The following is an 18614-nucleotide window of genomic DNA, read 5'->3' on the forward strand; positions in this document are numbered from 1 at the left end:
GGGAACATGAGCATATTATTAGACTCGATTGCCTTCTAAAACAATGTAAGTCATTATAGTGAGTCAGGCATTTTGTTCTAGAACAGATAGCAGAGAGTGCTAAGTGTGTGAAAAAGTAATACAGTCATTCCTACATCATCACATGCAGGCAGCAAAACTGACAAATATGGCTCTGATTTCCTCCTAGTTCTGTTCACAGCATCTTTGGAAAGCAATGCACCCCCAAACCTACCTGGGGTTCCTCCCTTTACATGACATCCCCTCTCAGTTTGTTCTTTCCCATGAAGAATTATAGAAACACAAAGGCCTGAACATCTCCTTATAATAAAACTTTTACCTCTTCTGCAGCCAGTTCATACCCATCAGGATTGAGTGAGGGCAGGAGATGAATTCTGGTGTTGTTGATCAAGGCCTGGACACGAGGGTTCCCAAGAAGATATTCTGAGCACAGATACTGAGCGAGGTATATCAGCAGCTCCTTCCCCACAACTTCATTTCCGTGCATGTTGCCAATGTACTTAAATTCTGGCTTGACTGTGGAATGTCAAATAATGAGATGCATTAATTTCATTATACATGAGTGGCTTCCAAAATCAGACTGATCCAAGTTGCTTACTGATGAATCAAAGTTTTATTTACGCTAAATACACGCACACATTCCTGCAAATAGCACAGCAGTTTAGGTGAACTTCTCTCCATTAAACACCAGTTCAGCAACAGTTCAAATAGTGTGAAATAAAGTTAACTCCAAACTATTAAGATTCCATACCATAAGAGGTGATTGTTGCTCTGAGCTTTTGCTACAGTCATCATTAATTGTGAGCAAAGGATGCCAAAAACAAAAACATCAAGCCATGGCTGGGGAGGAACAAAACACAACCCTGGCACTCTGAGCCACCTTGGAGGACTTCAATGCCTTATTTTGTCATAGATCCTAGAAACCACCTGCAGATATGTAATATATTACCCCTTTATTTAGGAAAGAAGTTGGGTTAAGCATAAAAAGGGGCTTTCAGGCTAAATAGCCCTGGAATAAGCCTATTAGAAACACATAACTTTGCAATACTCTGTAGTTATTCTCTCAGTTTCCATCCTTCCTTAGAGACTAATGGAAAGTAGAAAATAAGTGCACTTTGGAGACACCTTTTCCTGCCTATCCCTTCATCTTTGCCTTTGATCCTGGCCAATCTTGAGCACTAGACACTGGAGGGAGCCTGGCACAGAGCTATTATGCCACTTGCTCAGGCTGGTAAAATCTGCAGCTCTAGACCTATTTCTACCTCCTTTTATGGTGTCCGAGCAGCACGAAGCAATAGATTTAGAGAAAAATGCTACGAAATGTGTTAAACTACCATCTTTTATCATGCCATATCATAGTTCTCATTTAAAAGCCTGATTCATAGGCTTTGTGGTTTCCCGGCAAATGGAGTAAAAGCTTAAAAAGACACCTGCAACTTATTATCTTTGAAAAAGAGACAAAGGGTGATAGGCCAGGACAATGTAATGTAGATCTTTGCTCTGTTAATGACATCTGCTGGGACCTGATTAAGTTTAAAGGCACCTCAAAATACCTCTAGACCACCCAGGGCAGCACAGCTGAGAGTAAACAAAGTGACCAGTCTCTGCTGTCCTCTCTGAGTCCCCTCTGTGGGCAGCACAGCACACAGAGGACACAGTAGCCTGACCTGAGACCATAATCTCAGTAAAGTATTAGGTCAGATGTAGATCAGTTCCACCACACTGCTGAGGCTGTGCTGATGCTAGAGTTCTTCTGATGAGAAGCAATCTGAGGCTCTCAGCAATGGACATAGCAATCCACCAAATCTAGACAAGTATAACTTTTGACCTGGGAGCCAGTAATTGGAAAACAATACCGAATTCTGCCCTAGAAAGTTATCTGCTTTGTGAAGAATTTAAAACACTTAAAAGTCTGGCCCTTGCTCTCTTAGTGATGAAACTACAAAATAGAGATTTGTAGTGTTCCCCTCTGCAGAAAATTTGTGAGGAGTCATGTCCAAATGTATATATTAGCACCTATAAATGGTATAATAACATCTGTTCAGGGGCTATGATAACATAAATTCCTGTTATCACCAACTGACAGGTATAGTACTGACTGAATCTCTGTTCAGGAGGATTGTTTTCTGTGCTGAATCATCCCTTTTCAGTGTCAATGTCCTTCTCTACCTGAGGCCTTCTCAGAAGACTTCTGTATTTTAGGATGCGAAGGAGAGTGAGGAAGTGGTAGACGATAGGGAGGGCAAGTCAGTAACAAAGGATCCCAAATTTGTGCATTGGGCACAAATAAATAACAGTGATATCACTGCAGCCAAATACACAGTGATACAAGGAACAGCATTCCCAAGCATGGTCATGCACAGAGCCCAAAACAGTAAGAAATTGCTGCTGGGTATTCCTTGTAATTGCTACAAGGAATCATCATCAGTGCAACTCAGGAACCCAAGGCAGGAGAAATGTTTTGGAGTCAAGGCTTTTCACAGTTTAGGAGATGTCCCAGTAACAGGGCCTGTTTTCACTTGAACAATCTGCTCTCCCTGCAGCAGCACTGATCAAACTCACGCAGTTCATGGTGTCCAGGCTTGGTTGAAAACTCAATCACAAAAAGATCCTTCCCCTCAAAGCTGCGGCCGATGCTGTAAGTGGTGGCAATGTGGGAGCACCTCGAGGCAGTCTTCTTCAGAGTGCTCACCATTTGGGAATAGGAATGATGTTTGAACTGAATAAAAGTTGCTGGCAAGTCTGAAGGCAAATCTTCCTCAGCATCTACTTCGCCTGCAATGAAAAATCATAACAGTGTTTAAAACCATAATGCTCAGAGGACTGTATGAAAACCTGAACTTTTTTTCAAATTATCTTTATGAGTAAAAGTATTATAGAAAATAAAGCTGCAATCAAAACCTTAAATGTATGTAGTACATCCTACACTTTATTGTGACATGGTTTTTTTTTTTTTTAATCTTACTAACGCATGTGCATACTAACAAATATTTGTTCAATCTCCAGTTAAATATGACCTTTGGTATGCTAGCTCATTTCAGCAACAAATTGTGCAGATTTTTCCCTTTAAATTTGGTGAACCTTTTTTTTTTATGAGATTCATCTGTCTTCAGCTATCTGTACCTTCATCCAAACAAAAATCTGTGACAATCATTAATGAGAATATTTTAATGAGCTGTTAAGCTTGACAGATAGTCATAGATTTATAAGTGCACTAAAGTTTCAGTTTTTAATAAAATATTTCAAATATACAGACAGCTATCACACAGGACAGAGATTATGTAAATGCATCCAAATATCTTGCTCTGAGCTGCCTGTCTTGATGCTCTTTTTAAATGAGGGGGAGAAATAGATACTTCTTCAGCACAGTTTAATTAAGTCTTTTAAAGAGGTTGAACAAAATTAATGACACAAAATTACAGGTCTCTACAAAGCACACTGAGATGACAAATGAAGAGGTTGTGTGCCATGGATAAGTCAAGCTGAGTGAGACGTGACCCTCCCCACGCAGACAATGTGTGCCAGCAGAGCTTCCTTCCTTCCTTCCTTCCTTCCTTCCTTCCTTCCTTCCTTCCTTCCTTCCTTCCTTCCTTCCTTCCTTCCTTCCTTCCTTCCTTCCTTCCTTCCTTCCTTCCTTCCTTCTTCCTTCTTCCTTCCTTCCTTCCTTCTTCCCTTCCTCCTCTCCTTCCTTCCCTCCTCCTCCTCCCTTCCTTCCTCCTTTCCTCTCCTCCCCCTCCTCCTCCTCCCCCTCTCCCTTCCCTCTCCCTTTCCCTTCCTCCTTCCCCTTCCCTTCTCCTTCCTCCTTCCCTTCTCCTCCTTCCTTCCCTTCTTCCTTCCTTCCTTTCCTCCTTCTCCTTCCTTCTTCCTTCTCCTTCCCCTCCTCCTCTCCTCCCTCCCTCTCCCTTCCTTCCTTCTCCCTCCTCCTCTTCCTTCCTCCTTCCCTTCCTTCCTCTTTCCTCCTCCTCCTCACCTCTCAGCTTGGCCAGCGGGTCGAAGCACCCCTCTTCCTCCCCAGCAAAGAAGCGGTCACAGTCTAAGAAGTAGGGCCAGGCCATGTCTATTGCATCAAAGGCAGGGAGGCAATTCTTTTTGAGGTTCTCACACACATGCCTGCAGGGCTTTATGACTTTGTCCTTTTCACACTGTGGGGCCAGCACTGAGCAGCCCAGGAGCCTCAGGTCGGGGTTGCATTCCCCCTGGAGCAGGTTGTGCAGCACGCTGATGAGAAGGTACTCAGAGCTGTACTCAATCACTTCTCGAGACTTCTGATCCAGAAAGTTGGGATACACCATTTGAGTGTAGGCAACATCAGTACAAGAACTCAGGGCAATATCCACACATTTTGCTGTGAAAAGGAGATGAACACAGGAAAAATAATTTTCTTCACTCATATTCTGAGTAGACAAAGAGAACACAACAAATACTATGTCAAACGAACTTATTTCTTTAGCTGTCAAGTAGGCTGGGAATAGTTTGCAAACTGAATTGCATGTTTGAAACCACTTACAGAAAGATGATGGGAAGCATGGTTTTATCTGGAGATATAAATTGAGTTTAGGGATTTGACCAGAGAATTACTAAGAGAAAGGTAGGAATTTTTTTCAGTTTTTGCTGAGAAAAACTCAGATTCCTGAATAAAAGTGTATTTGTGACATCACTCTCTCCCCTGTCCTTGAACAGTCATATGGATTCCCTGAGTAGATGTGAGATCCTATAGGTTTTCTTCTTTAGTGGGGAATGCTAAGTTACCTCTTTTCCCTGCTTGGCCCCACAAAATTTGTAGAATTTAATATCTCTGGAACTGCAGACCCTCAACAAAGTTTGATTGAAATTGCCCAGACTTGAAAAGTTCTTCTGGTACTTAACTCACAGGCAAGCAGACCCATAATATGATTACATGTATATTCTCATAAACCCAATACATTTTAATGAATGAGGTTAGGAGATCTTAGGAAAGATAAGTGTTGATAACACCCTCAATCCACTTAGAAGTGGAAAAGAGTAATAGAAAGACATCTCTTCATAAAATTACTGGCTGTTAAAGTAATGGGCTACATTTGAGTGTCCTTCTCTTGGTAATGATTCTGGCTGGTAAGAAACACTGTTGTCACAGCAGCAAAATACTGCACTGCATGAAAAAGCACATTTCTCTTGTGAGAAAGCCCACTGTAGCACCAAAATGAGTATACTTGTCAGGAAATTATGAAGGAATACTTATGGTTTTGAGGTTCTCCAAGAACAGCAAGGAAAGAAACTGCATACCTTTCTGTACAGTTTGACATTGACCTGTAAATAAAGAGAAAAAGAAAAATCATTACAGGGTGGGAACACATGGTTCCTCCTTTGTGTTAGGAGTTGTCTGATCTGGCATCTGCTGCAGCTCAGACTGAGCCATACCAGGAACAAGCATATATTCCCAGCAGGCACATATCACAGAATCACAGAATAGGCTCAGCTGAGAAACCCCATTGCCCCTCATCCACACACAGTTATGTGCCTAGGAAATTTCACTTATCAAAACCTAGGTATTTTCTAATCTGGTTAGTCTAAAAGTCCATATGAGTCCTGTACATATCAAGGTGTTTTATCAATCTCCTCTAAAAGATATTTTTGTCCCTTATAATGCTGTGGATACCTTTCATGTTAAAGCAATCCAGCCTTTGGTAGATACGAGGGGACTTTATTCCTTCCTCATCCTACTTAATTGTATCTCTAGCAGTTGGGTTTTATCACACTTAATAATATCTTAAAGCTAATTATTTCCCTGCGCAACTACTCTCACAGGAAAGCTTTTCCAAAAGATCACTCTTCTAACGGCCAGAAATTGCCTTTTAATTTCCTGTTTAAAAGTATTTGTGGCCAGTTTATATCCATTGTTGTTGTGCCAGCATTGTCCTTTAGCTTAAGTAGCTCTCATACCCTGGTGCCTTCCTTCACACTGTGTTAGAAAAGAGCCAACAGATCTCCTCTGCTTTTTGTTTACTAGGTCAAATAAATGATGCTCTCTTGATTTTGAAGGAGCATGGTGCGCTGACCATCAATTGGTCATCAATTGCTTCTTTTGCTCCTGTAGCCAATAATTCTGTCCTGTCCTTCTCCAATACTGGCAGCTAAAGAAACATATTTCTGCCAAGATATTGGAGCTGGTTTCACCAGTGCCTCATAGGAGCTAAATCTCTCTGTGCCAGCCTGAACACCACCAGGTTCACCTTTCTTATGGTGTACTGGGGATCTCTTCTGTTGCTATTTCTTGCTCTCACTGGGGGGACAGGCATCCCAGCTTCTTGCTCAGTAAATTGAGCATTTATCCTCACAAGACCAAATTCATTATGTTTTCCTTTTTTCCTGCTGAAGAGTTTAAACTTTTACTCCTGGCATATTTGTTTAAACGTAATCATCTGCATATGTGTTGCTAATGAGTTGATCATTCTTTAGCCAAAATAGTCATTGTAATGAGAACAAAATTAACCCTGGGATTTTATATTGGAGGGAGACATTTAATTGGAAATCAGTCTGGTTCTATATTATGGATTGTAATTGAGCCATATTACCTCATAAAATAAATGAGGCATCAGAACTAGCAGAAGTAGCCCAGCCTCAACACCAACAAGTTCTGTTAAGCAGAAAGCTAGAAAAAATTATATCCATACAAACTCCTTTCCGGGCTCAGTATATTATGATAATTGCATTAAATAATACCTGGTTCATCAACAGTGATGAATCCATTATAGGGTTTCATTGTTTCCCCTAGCTAGGCACAATCCCCTCTGTGAGTTAGTTATTAAGGTCAAGGCATTTCTAAAAAAGCTTCATCTCAGCCAGATACTGTATACAGTGCTACATCTGGGGATAATCAAGGAATAGCATTTTGTACAATGCCAGTTGGGAGAGAGAAAGAAATGATCTCTTGTTAGTAAGAGCTCCAGCAATTAATCCTGCTGATAAAATTGGATGTTACTGCCCATTGAATCTGGACAGTCTTATATACTAACATCATCATATTCACATTTGAGAGACCTTGGACATAAGTCTAGAGTCAGCCAAACATTCCTTACAGAAGGGAAAATATAGTGGGGGGAGGACTGGCTTGAGTTTAGCCACGTCCCAACGAGGAGAGTAGGAGAGTGACACTATCTCCATTTATCACCAGAGTTATTAGCAATGAATCCCCTTTGTTATCTTGAGGGGTGGATGAGAAATATTTGGCACCTTTTTTTTTCCTCTCCTGAGCAGTAATTAATGTATTGTAGCTATTATTTTAGACTAGAGGGTTGTATGTGCTGGGCACAGTTCTTTGTGGGGTATTTGGGGAGTGTGAATGGTCTTTCTACAACTGCTCACATTTCCCCAAAGAGGCATTTCCCCCTCTGCTGGCTCCAGGACCAACCTACAAATGTCCTGTTAGTTTCTGTCTCTGACCTGCAATGATCAAATAATGAACCTGAGGCACACACAGCCTCCCCAAACACTTTTGCTGTGCAGGAGTGCTATTAGCCAACAGTCAGTTTGAGATGTGGCACAGCCCTGTTCTCAGTGGCATCTCAGAATTCTGCTTATTCAGCTGGAGCAAAACGGAGTTCTGGCAACACACTGGAGCAAGCAGAGGAAACCAAAGGGAAAATGCAGCAGGCAGGGTCTGGATGTGGTGCTGCCTCTCCCTGCCCCAGCTCCCTGAGCAGCAGCAGACTTGCTGCCTTTAGCTGATGCCTCTTTCTGCCCAGTTGGCCAGGAGAGGCATCAGGAAGCAACGGATAGCTGATGGAAGAGATGTGAAATTCCACTGATATGATGTCCAGGGGTTCACCTGAGGACTGGCTCCTTTTGTGAGCAGGAGGAGATGGAAAGACAGCTCTGGTCTCAGACTGTGCTACATGTCATCCACGCTTTGATATTTTTACCATATCTATATAGGGAGAGGAAATCTATTAAGCAACATGGCCAGTGCTCATTAACAAATATGCTGACTGAAGAAGATAAATCTATTTTTTAGATGAGGCACCAAATCCATATAAATCTTTTCCATTGCAACTGAAATCATTCATCTCAGTATGTAATAAGCAGAGGTAATTCTGCAACAGCCCTGCTTAGTGGGTAAAGCTTTTCCACTCCCTGTGATCCAGGATGCCCCTCACAAACTCAAAGCTACCAAGACTCACTCCCTGATTAGCGAAAGCAGCTCCTTGCTGCTGGGTCCTAAACCTGGATCTGTCACCCCATTCTTCTAAGTTCTTCTAAGCCTTCTGATGTTTACATTCTTGTAATGAACTTTCTCACGTGCTTTTCTCTAAATAATTATTGTTTTGCATTCTTTTCTGTAGGAGAAATTTGATGGACTGATGGTCTGTCCAGTGTCATTGGAGAGGTGGCACTGCCATCCTCCAAGCCACTGTCACTTTTGAAAATCTATAAATGCTGGAGTCAGAAATTAAACATCCTTCTTTTTACTTTGGAGATTCCAGTGTCCACATAGTTTTGTTTCGCATCCTATAGTGATATGGATCTAAACCTAAATCTAGATCTAAGCTAAAATTAGATTTAAGCCTCACACTGTTGCAGCACACTGTGGCATTTTCTCTCTGTCTCTCCTTATTAAAGACATCCATGCAACTTCTTCTGGCCACTTCTCCCCATCATGCAAGCTGCTGTATGACCCATGTATCAGCCACAGCTCTGTAAACACCCAGGACTGAAACAGCTTGAGATTTCAGGTCATCAGGAGTCAGTATACATAAATCAAGAGAGAAAAGGTCTGGTTTATACCAAACCTTGCTTTATAGCCAGCCTTAAATATGTGTGCTGATGTGGTGTTTGGACTTTCCCAGTGTTTCCTAACACTAATGCTTACATATGTTTTGGAGGGTGCAGCTCTGCAGGGGCCAAGGATAATTCTGCAGGATGTGTGCTTACATAAATAAGTGTGGATACACGTAGCTGGGCCAGAGCCTGCCTGCCTGGAGAGCCAGCAGCAGGAAGCTCTCCAAGGCCAGCTCCCAGGCTGCAGCTGTACGGTCTGTTCCTGCAACCTTGCACCTACTGGCCTGGGTCTCTGCACAGAGAAATCACCAGAAAATCCCCATCCCTGCCCATGACAGCTCGTTTTCTCTGAGCTCTGGCAATGCCAGAAGAGTTCAGCCACTCCCTGCCTCATTTTCATAAGAGAAATGACAAGGGCTGATATACAAAGACTTTCTCAGGTCTCCCAATTCACTTGGCAGACTTCAATTGCTGCTTCTTCGGTGCTTGAAAGAATCTAAAATTTTTCAATTTTTTGTGTAAAGGCTTCCCTGGGCTCAAAGGAAGACACTGTCACCTCCTCTCAAAGTCCCATCCACCAACAGGTTGGTACAGAGGGACCTTTTTCTTCCTGACCCAGAACAGCCTTTTCAATTTTTTATGTTTATTTTTGTACTCTAACTATTCCACTAGAGCTACAAAAGTCCTTTCAGTAGCACAGCTTCTATTTAAGATTGTGGATAAAATAACTTATTGAAGAGGAGAAAAGCCATTTCAAGCTTTCTGAGCTCTCTCTATAAAATACGCTTCTGGTTTTAATTTGCAAAGGCAAGCTTGAAAATCTACAATGCAGCACATACATATTTTACTGCCAAGCTTACATTTTTTCCCCTTGATGATTCAGCACCAAAGGAAGCAAGCTGCTGTGATTAACCCTAACCCAGACAACAGAGCTCAACAACTACTTCTAGTACCATGGGCTGGCCAGTTGCCTTTTCAAGAGCAAAGCCAACAGGAGACTTGTGCAATTGATGATCTGGAATAAGCCCAAGGGCAAGTTTTAAATCTGAAATATCTAAGTCATTCAATGAGGCAGATTGGTAGGGGGGTGTGTTGGTCAGTGCAGATCAAAATAGATGAGATAATTTATATTGTAAAACTAACATATACCCTCACAGCTTTCTGGGCTTCCTACAAATCTTTTTTAAACTAGAAGAACATATGTATTCATTTTAGTCTGTTTATAGTGAAAGCCTCCACTTTCCACTTCCAAACAAAGCAGTTCAGTTCCTTATCACATTACTATTATTCTCCTGGCTGTTTCACATGGTTCATCAAGTCAGTCTTTCAGTGATATTCTGCCTTTTTCACTAAAGAGACAAAACTTAGTATCAGTAGCAAGATACAAGCACTGGAAAAGCACCCTCACATGGCAAAGCATAACCTTCCAGAGCAGCTCCTAGCTACAGCAAAAAGACAAGAGCAGGACAAGATCCATTATATAACACTTAAATGGATCAGAATCATCAGGAAAAGGGTGTGGAAGGAGTGGAGATGTAAGGGGACTAGGGGCAGAGTAACGAGAGAGCTGAGCAGCTCAGGCAGGGGAAGAATGATTGAGCAGAAAGCTCTGAAGAGAAGGCAGCCACACACCCAAGGCACACATGCAGAGGCAGAAGTGGGGAAGGTTCCCAGCCACAGAGAAGAAATTCCAGGAAAGCTAGAAGAGAGAGGAGTGCTTGCAAAAAAGCAGCCACGTGGTTAACTCCATTTTCTGGATACATCAAATGTTTTGTGAGAAGAGGACTGAATAGATGTTATTAACCCTCCAGCAATTTCAGTAACTGCCTGGGGGAGGGATGTGTTTGAAACAGACAGAAGCAGCGCCCAAGAGCTCTGTGCAGCCCTCCTTTAACCCTGCTCCCTCACTTGAAGAAGCCTGAAAGCACCTGAAAGAGATTAATGCCTCCTCTGCCTTTATTTTGCAGAGCAAGATCACAGCAGGAAGATCCAAGCCAGTGTTCATTGCCTATCACCCTTCTTTCTAACCCACCTGCTGCCTGGCATTCGGTTAAACATCCATTTTTATTGAAATACTGAAGGTGTGCCCACAGCAATGACACTGCAATCAGCTCTTTCAGGATTGTTTCTCTCTCAGAACTGCTCTGGAGCCAGTGAGAAGCTGCTGCAGCTTTTCCATGGGTGATGTAAGGTCACAGCCTGCAGACCACAGGTCAAAATCTGTGCAGATGCACACCAAGACCTGTCACATGGCAAGGGCACAAAGCCATAGTGGGCACCTGTAATCCTCCCTTGTTTCTGGCTCAGACGCAATTTAAACATGTCTGCAGCTGTAGGTGGTGCCTAAAAGAACTGATGAAGAGTATTTCTATCTGTCTGTCCCCACCACTGCCTTGGTGCCTCTAGTGACTCTGGTGTCACTCAGCTGTGTCTCTGGCTGGTAAGTGCTGCTCCAAGGAGTCCTTCAGGAGTTGAAAATCCTGAATACAAACATAATTCCCTAAACAAAACCTACTAAATGCCTTTTTCTGGCCTCAGTTGAGATCTTTTTTCAAGTTGCAAGGGAAAAATTACCCATAGAGAAAACAAAATGTAACAACGATGATGACAACAAAGTGGGCCAGCAGTTGCCAAATTGGCTGAAGGCTTAGTGAGCTTCACATGTGACAGGGCTGCTGCTGAACAAGGATTTCCTGTGCACCAGGATGGTCTGGAGACATATGGAAATAATCTCTCAGGATCTGGTCAATGAAGGAAGAGGAAAAAAGCTCAAATCTGGGGGATGATGGCATTAAAAAACAGCTGGGGTAAGAAGGTGGAATAGGTCAGGAAATCTCTACAACTACCATCTAAAGGATCAAATTTTTTGCCAGGTTGCCTGGTGAAGGATGAAAGCACTTATTAATGAGGTAATCTGGGTCTGTGATGCCCCCATAGCTTTACTTTGTGACCATGCACTCCTTACAGCTCAGTTCCCATGGTTTAAGGATGTAGTACTCTCCAAATGCTTTGGCCAACAACCTACCACAGTTAGAAGGTTTCCTTTAAGCAAGCTCAACTCTGTTGAATGCCATGGGACAAAGGATCATGTCTGAAAAATTGAGGGCTTTATCTTTTCTGCCACAATCCTTCCAAAATATTTGCCAAAATATCATCCCATCCTCTTTAAACAGTGAAACCATCCCTCTAGATCAACTGTCTTTTCTTTAGTTTAGAAGTATGAGGACTATTATAATTAACACCCCATATGATTCTTCTGTAAGTAGAGTTTCAACCAAATGTGGTGTTTTTATGTTACAAAAGATTGACAGCTGATTTAACAACCTTGACTTAAATCTGTGCCTTAATCTCATATTGTCTCCTAGATAAATGTATTCTATTATAACCCTAAAAACTGGGTGTCAATTATATCAGTGGAGTTACAAGAGTATAAATTAAGGGATTGAAATTTCAGCTTTATTTTTTAAGTGGACAAAGTAAACCCCAAGTCCTAAACTCCACTGATCTGTGACAGCTGCATCCAACTATGAGGATTCAGCAGTGATAAAAACCCTGGGTCATAAAAGCCCAGCAAAACACCAGGACATGGCCCACCAGCCTCAAACACCACACTCACAACATGATAGGTGACTTCTGATGGTACCTCCATGCCCAGCCCTGCATCAGGCATAAGACATGACTTTCATCCAGCATTTGGCCCAGGCTTCCAAAGGGGTTGGCTCTCACAAGACACCAGCAGTCCAAAGGGCACCATGGCAGCTGTCAGCCAGCCAGCATCCTCAAACACTGTGACTGTGTGAAGGGGGAGGTAGTGTCTAGAAATGTTATGGGGGAGCAACCATTAGTGTTATTAAGTCTTGCTAAAAGCCTAGCTGTGACTAAGAGCAGTGGGATTTTGTTCAAGTTTTGACTATGTATGCACACCCCCACACTTTAAAGATGTCTGTACAAATGTTCTGAAGAAAACTTTGCCTTCACATTAAAATCATGTATAAATCATTTCAGCAGTATAAGGAGATACCTGTGTATTTTATTTTCAATATAAACTTTTCTCTCATAACTGTCTGTTTCTGACCCCATTTCCCATGTTAAAAGGAGCTGAAGGCAAGTGTTGCTAAAATAATAATTGTGTAGAAATCCTAGAGCCACTGGCAGGAATTCAGCAGAGCTCACATGATTCAATGATGGCAACTGGCTTCACAAAGAGCAGGAATTTCTCATCTTGTGAGTGAGCATGATGTAGATGCTAGTTGTGCATTTTTTTTGTTTTGACATAACTTGGACACATCCATCTCAGGTCCAGCCAGTGAGATTCCTGCAGCCTGGGCTTTCCCACACATGGCAGCACAGTCCTGGAGCCATGCTCCATGTCAGCACCTGTCAGTGCCAGCCACAGCAGGATGAGGGACCACCCCACTGGGGTGGGGAGAAGACCGCAGCCCACTTGCCAGGTCAGTGCAAGCACAGGAGCAGCAGCAGCTGGAGAGGCTCTGCCTCTGTGTGTCCACAGGTTTCACTAAGAAACCAGCATGAGAAACATCCACAGCAGGTGAACAAATTTGCTCAGGTCCCATGGACCAGGGCCAGTGTGAAGGTCATAGGAGGAAACTTTCCCCTTTTTTTGCCTTTTACTTAGCAAAAACTGTGGCACATTGTGGAGTTTGTAGCTGGAAAGAAGAGAGGAAAGGTATAACATTTCTATGTGAACACACTTTTTCTGTCAGTCTTATTCAATGTTATAGCTGAAAGAAGAGCCAGTGCCACAAAATCTGTTCTGGGCTCCAGAATATATACTGTAATTGTCCCCTGCCCCCTGCCTTGGTGATTTCTCACTCCTCATCTCCCTTCCTTGTACCTCCCCATTCTCTCATCTCCACTGGCTAGAGGGGGCCAGTGGAGATGAGAGAATGGGGAGGTACAGTGGGACAGTGCCTGTCTCAGGAGAAAGAAAAAATGATGAAAACAAGGTGCTTGGAAAAGGAGGAGACTTGCAAGGGACAAGTGGGCCAACCATCACTCTGGCTGCTCTCCTACCTCCACAGCTTCAGGTTAATAAGTGCCACTCCTCTGGACAGGAGAGTAGGAGGCTCAGGGGGACCTTCTCCTTCTCTACAGCTGCCTGAAGAGGGGCTGTAGTAAGGCTGGTGTCAGTCTCCTCCCAGGTAACAAGTAAAAGGATGAGAGGAAACAGCCTCAGGTTGCTCTAGGGGAGGTTTAGGTTGGATATTAGGAAAGATTTCTTTACAGAAAGAAGAATGTCAATCTTTGGAACAGGCTGCCCAGGGGACTGGTTGAGTCAGCATCCTTGGAAGGATTTAAAAGATGTGTAGATGTGCTGCTTCGGGACCTGGTTTGGCGCTGAACCCGGCGGTGGCTGGGTTCATGGTTTAACTCGAAGATCACAGTGGTGGTTTCCAGTAGCAATTCCACGGTTCCATCTGCCAGACTGCGTCCCGGCCCGAACAGCCCTTCATGCGCTGGGACAGAGCTCAGGCGGGCGGCAGAACGCTCGGGAGGGCGGCAGAAGGCTCGAGGAGGGCGGCAGAAGGCTCGGGAGGGCGGCAGAAGGCTCGGGAGGGCGGCAGAAGGCTCGGGAGGGGAGCAGAAGGCCCAAAAGGGCGGCAGAAGGCTCGGGCAGCCCCCTGGCCCTGACGGTGCCGCCTCAGCCGTGCGGCCGGGCCGAGCAGGGGCCGCACGGGGGCACCACAGGCAGCGGCGGGGCCCTGCCTCGGGGCCGGGGCCGAGCCGGGTTGGGCTCCCCGCGCTCCCTGTGAGAGCCGGGGGTTCACAACCCCACTGCAACACCCCTGTACCCCTGGAATTCCGCAGAAAAGCACTCCCTGAATACAAGTAACCGGAAAGGAAAGGCTTTGCTGCTTTTAGCATCACTATGGATAAAGGGTTTTTCTCTGTTATGCCCCATTCTGGAAGTGTTCAAGGCCAGGCTGGATGAGTGCTGGAGCAATCTGATCTAGAGGGAGGTGTCTCTGTACAAGGCTGGGGAGTTGGAACGAGATGTCCTTTAAGGTCCCGTCCAACCTAAGCCATTCTGTGATTCTGTTTTGCAGCCTCAGCCTGACCCCGGTGGCATCACAATTGTAGAGTTGTCCCCAGCTGCAAGGAAAGTCACCAAAATCAAGATGTATCTCTTCAATCTGCCTTTGTGGGCTTTTAGTTTTGTAGTCAATATTTATAAAGTACTTCACTTAACTAATTACCACTGGACTATATCCGTCAGCAGCAGAGATGCCAAACTTGGATAAAGAGTAACCTGTTTTATTAGCTCCCTCTGAAAATGTTTGGCCATTTCCATGCTAAACTGTATTTTTCTCACCCAGACTATAGGCTAAGAGGCCGGTTAAACTCATAAGGGTCTGACAATGGGACCTTGTAGCATCTCATCTGAGAGAGACAGAGCTTACTGACTGCCCAGGAGTACAGGACACAGCCACAGAGAAGGCATCTGGCCTCTCTCAGTGCCACAGCTCCCAGCTGCTGCCCAAAAAGCTCACCACACAGTGTATGATACCTCTGTCATATTGTGGAGCTGGACGACAGTAACCATTTCCTTATTTTTCTTAACAGAAAAGCACAAAGCATTTTCAAAGGATCTTGGTATTGTAAATCATGTTTCATTTTGTCTGCTTTAAAAATGAAAAAAAGCAAAATGAGTCACTGCAGAACAAATACCACCAGGAAGCCTGCAGAAAGCAGCTCCAGCCTTGCTGGGAGTCAGACACTTGTACTGGCTCCTGTTGTTCTTTCCTGCAAGAGCAGCTCCAGGCTAGTCTCCTTTTAGAGGGCACTACAGGTCTGGCCACTGGGGTACAGCAAGACCTACACAATGGAGCCCAAAACAGGAGAGAAAACCCCACTGCTACAGCTGAAGATAGAGCCTATGACCTGAATGCTGAGAGGAGACCCCTGCAAGGTCCATTTGTGAACATGTGCATCACTGCAGGCCCCTTTATTTTCATGTATCCTGACATGATCTTATCCCCCCTTTAGAAAGGAAAGACCCTGGAGAAATCTGTCAGGTCTCTCAATGTCCAAGCTGCCTCTTTATTGTCTGACCCAGCAGCCCTGCAGTGGGCAGTGTGATCCCTCCATGGCACACAGTGTGCCATTGACAATTCCATTTCCCTTCCTCTAACCATCCCTCCAGAAGCATATTCAGCTGCCTTTCTGCAAGCCCTGCCCTAAAGGCACCACAGCTGCCAACACACACAGAACACTCTCAGAGTCACCCCTCAATGATCCATACATTTGTGGTTGCTGGGATTAATATCCCATGGCAAGACCCTGATCAGCTGGAACTGGAGCAGAATCATACCTCACAGAGAAAGGTCATGCTGCAAACCACATAGCCTCTTCCTGTAATTGGCTGTAAATAGTCTACAACTCTTCTCTTTGTGCAGCTTTATCCAAAAATAAAATCCCTTTAGGCTGTGGTAGACCTCACTTTGATGTTCATGGGAACAGCACTCTCAAATTATATGCAGTACATGGCTCATGGACTGTACTGTGTAGCAGTTCAATGCCAGTGACAGTCTATGGCTTACATTTAAGCACTGAAATATAGTTGAATTTCCTTGGGTAGCATTAAGGTCAGTTTCAGGTTAACTTATCTCTTCCTGTAATCCCATAAAATAAATATTTTTCTGACTCATTTTAGGTTTAAAGTCTCTAAAAATAGTTTTCCTGGAATAGACCTTGTCACTACACTGAAATTCATGTCTCCACTGTCCCCACATAATTAAGCACACTTGATAAAAAACATGTATTTTTAAAAGACACTGTTAATATATTTTATTAGCCAAGTTGTTACTGAATCAAAACTTTCAATTAATTTAGCAGCACGTTCGTGTTTAACCTTTATTCTAAAGGGTAAATCTGCTTTTCCAGCCTATCAACTCAAACAAATTCCATATTGCTTATAGCAAGCTAAAACACACCCTACAGCTGTCAGATCCTAATAAATCTCATACTTTGGACTTGAAATAAATGACCTAAAGCTAAATGTAAGGAAAAGCTTTTTTTTTTTTTCTTAAGTAGAAAAGCATACAGGAGGTCAAAAGGTCACCTTCTTGCAATCTGGCTACCACATTCCTAGAAGGCAAGGCCAGAGATGAGGTGAACCTTCTACATTCCCCATAAGAGTGAGGGAGGTCCTTACAACTGGGAGCTGCACGGATTGACAGAAAGACACCTCTGTGACAGCCTAAAGACAGTGATGAGGAATCTTTATCAGCCTTGACATGACAGCCTTGTTTTTCTCTTGCACAGCCACACACCTCCCACCTTCCCATCCATGCTTCCCAGTTTCACCACCAGCAGTATGCAGATTTCCAAAGAGTTGATCCCCCTCATCTCAAGGGGAGAGTGACAGTTCCTATCTCCCTCCCCTTGAAGCTGGAACTCTTCACTTATCTCCAGTAGAAGGCAGAAGAGAAGAAGGAGGACTTTAGGGGTGGTTAGCCTTACCTAGGGTCTCCTGGCCGGTTTCACAGCGGGGTGCTGGCTTGGTGGCCCTAAGCAGCCCAGCGAGGAGGAGCAGGAGCCTCAGGACCATGCTGGAGCCCCTTGCACAGCAGCACAGTGATGTGGCACTCAGTGCCTGATGGAGTGACTCCTCTGCCGAGCCCCAGCGCGGCTCTGGCTCTCCGAGCTGCAGAGGAAATCAGTGCACTGCAAGGGCATGCCCACGTCTCACAGTGTGTGCAGTCCAGGCGTCAGATTTCAGCTGCATTTCAGCTTGGAAAGCAAAAGGCTTTGAAAGAGTCAGAGAGGGAGGAGGAATGAGCTCCCCCTCCCCTCTGCCTCCAGACTGTCTCCCTCCTGCAGCCTGGTTTACAATTCCATAAACAGTTTGAGCAAAGGGGGAATCCTGCAGGGTTGTGCCCCCCCCCCCGGGTCCCTTTGGTCTTCATGCAGCACTTTTCCTAAGGGACAAGGGACATTCTTGAATGTTTGTCTCTCTGAAGCCAAGAGAGCTGTCTGGAGAGAGCAGAGGGAAGAGACAGAACAGCAAACAACTGAAAGCAACTTTCAAACTGTGGTATTTCATCACATACTTAACTGCAAGTTTAGAACATAACATGACAGTGAAAGAACTCTAAGCTGCATCCCTCCAGCACACAGAGAATGGGAACACATAGAACAGCCACCAGGATTCCCCTCTGCAGGCTCCTCCTGGGCATTTTACTTAAGATAAGATCGAGTTGTCTGGAGGGATTCCAGTGTTTTCTGTCTATTCTTAAAAAAATAATAACTTCACAAATGACTAGATAAGATTCCAGGACAGCATTATAAGGTTTAAACTGGACTTAATGTAAATCTACGTTAGGTTGATAGTAAATTGATCTTTAATTTTATTGTTTTGTTGGTTTGGTGGGTTTTTTTCAGTATATTTTAAAGAAATATGTATTGTATGTTTTAATTTCTGTGCAACAGGTATGGTGGAGAAGTGTACCTAAATTAAGATGCAAATTCCTCATTTCTTACCTACACATCAGAAAACGTCTCATATCACAGAAAAAGGGGAATTTTCCCTCAAAATCTAGACCAAAACAGACCAAGGCATCCTATCTTTTTCAGGCAGTGCATGTTCCTTTGAGAATAGATACCTGCTTACATGGGAGAGCAGAGAATTTGTCCTTGCAGGCAGAGCATGCTGGCTCCTGCTGCTTAATATTTGAGATCAGTAGGGAGTTATGGTGCTGTATGATAATGTAATCAAATGAACCCCCCATAGGGAAGCCACTAAAGAGGCTGACAGGGCAGGAGAATGCTGTGTGTGTCTCAAAAAGTAATTGATGTCTCATCTCATTTGAAAGGGATGC

At 43.9% G+C, this 18614-nt stretch overlaps 1 protein-coding gene across 1 annotated transcript in view; it reads right to left on the bottom strand.

Moving 5' to 3' along the window:
• Nucleotides 1–17467, bottom strand: part of CPZ (carboxypeptidase Z) — a 34359-nt gene extending 16892 nt beyond the window's left edge. The window contains exons 1-5 of the mRNA XM_064712164.1: nt 17257–17467; nt 5281–5304; nt 3989–4363; nt 2581–2793; nt 338–534 (exon numbers count right to left, since the gene is read on the bottom strand). Coding sequence (XP_064568234.1) covers nt 338–534; nt 2581–2793; nt 3989–4363; nt 5281–5304; nt 17257–17344 — 897 coding nt within the window. The 5' untranslated portion in view covers nt 17345–17467. The remainder of the gene's footprint in view (nt 1–337; nt 535–2580; nt 2794–3988; nt 4364–5280; nt 5305–17256) is intronic.
• Between the last annotated feature and the right edge of the window lie 1147 nt (nt 17468–18614).

This window comes from Zonotrichia leucophrys, chromosome 4, assembly GCF_028769735.1.
Source record: "Zonotrichia leucophrys gambelii isolate GWCS_2022_RI chromosome 4, RI_Zleu_2.0, whole genome shotgun sequence".
NCBI classification, from domain to species: domain Eukaryota; kingdom Metazoa; phylum Chordata; class Aves; order Passeriformes; family Passerellidae; genus Zonotrichia; species Zonotrichia leucophrys.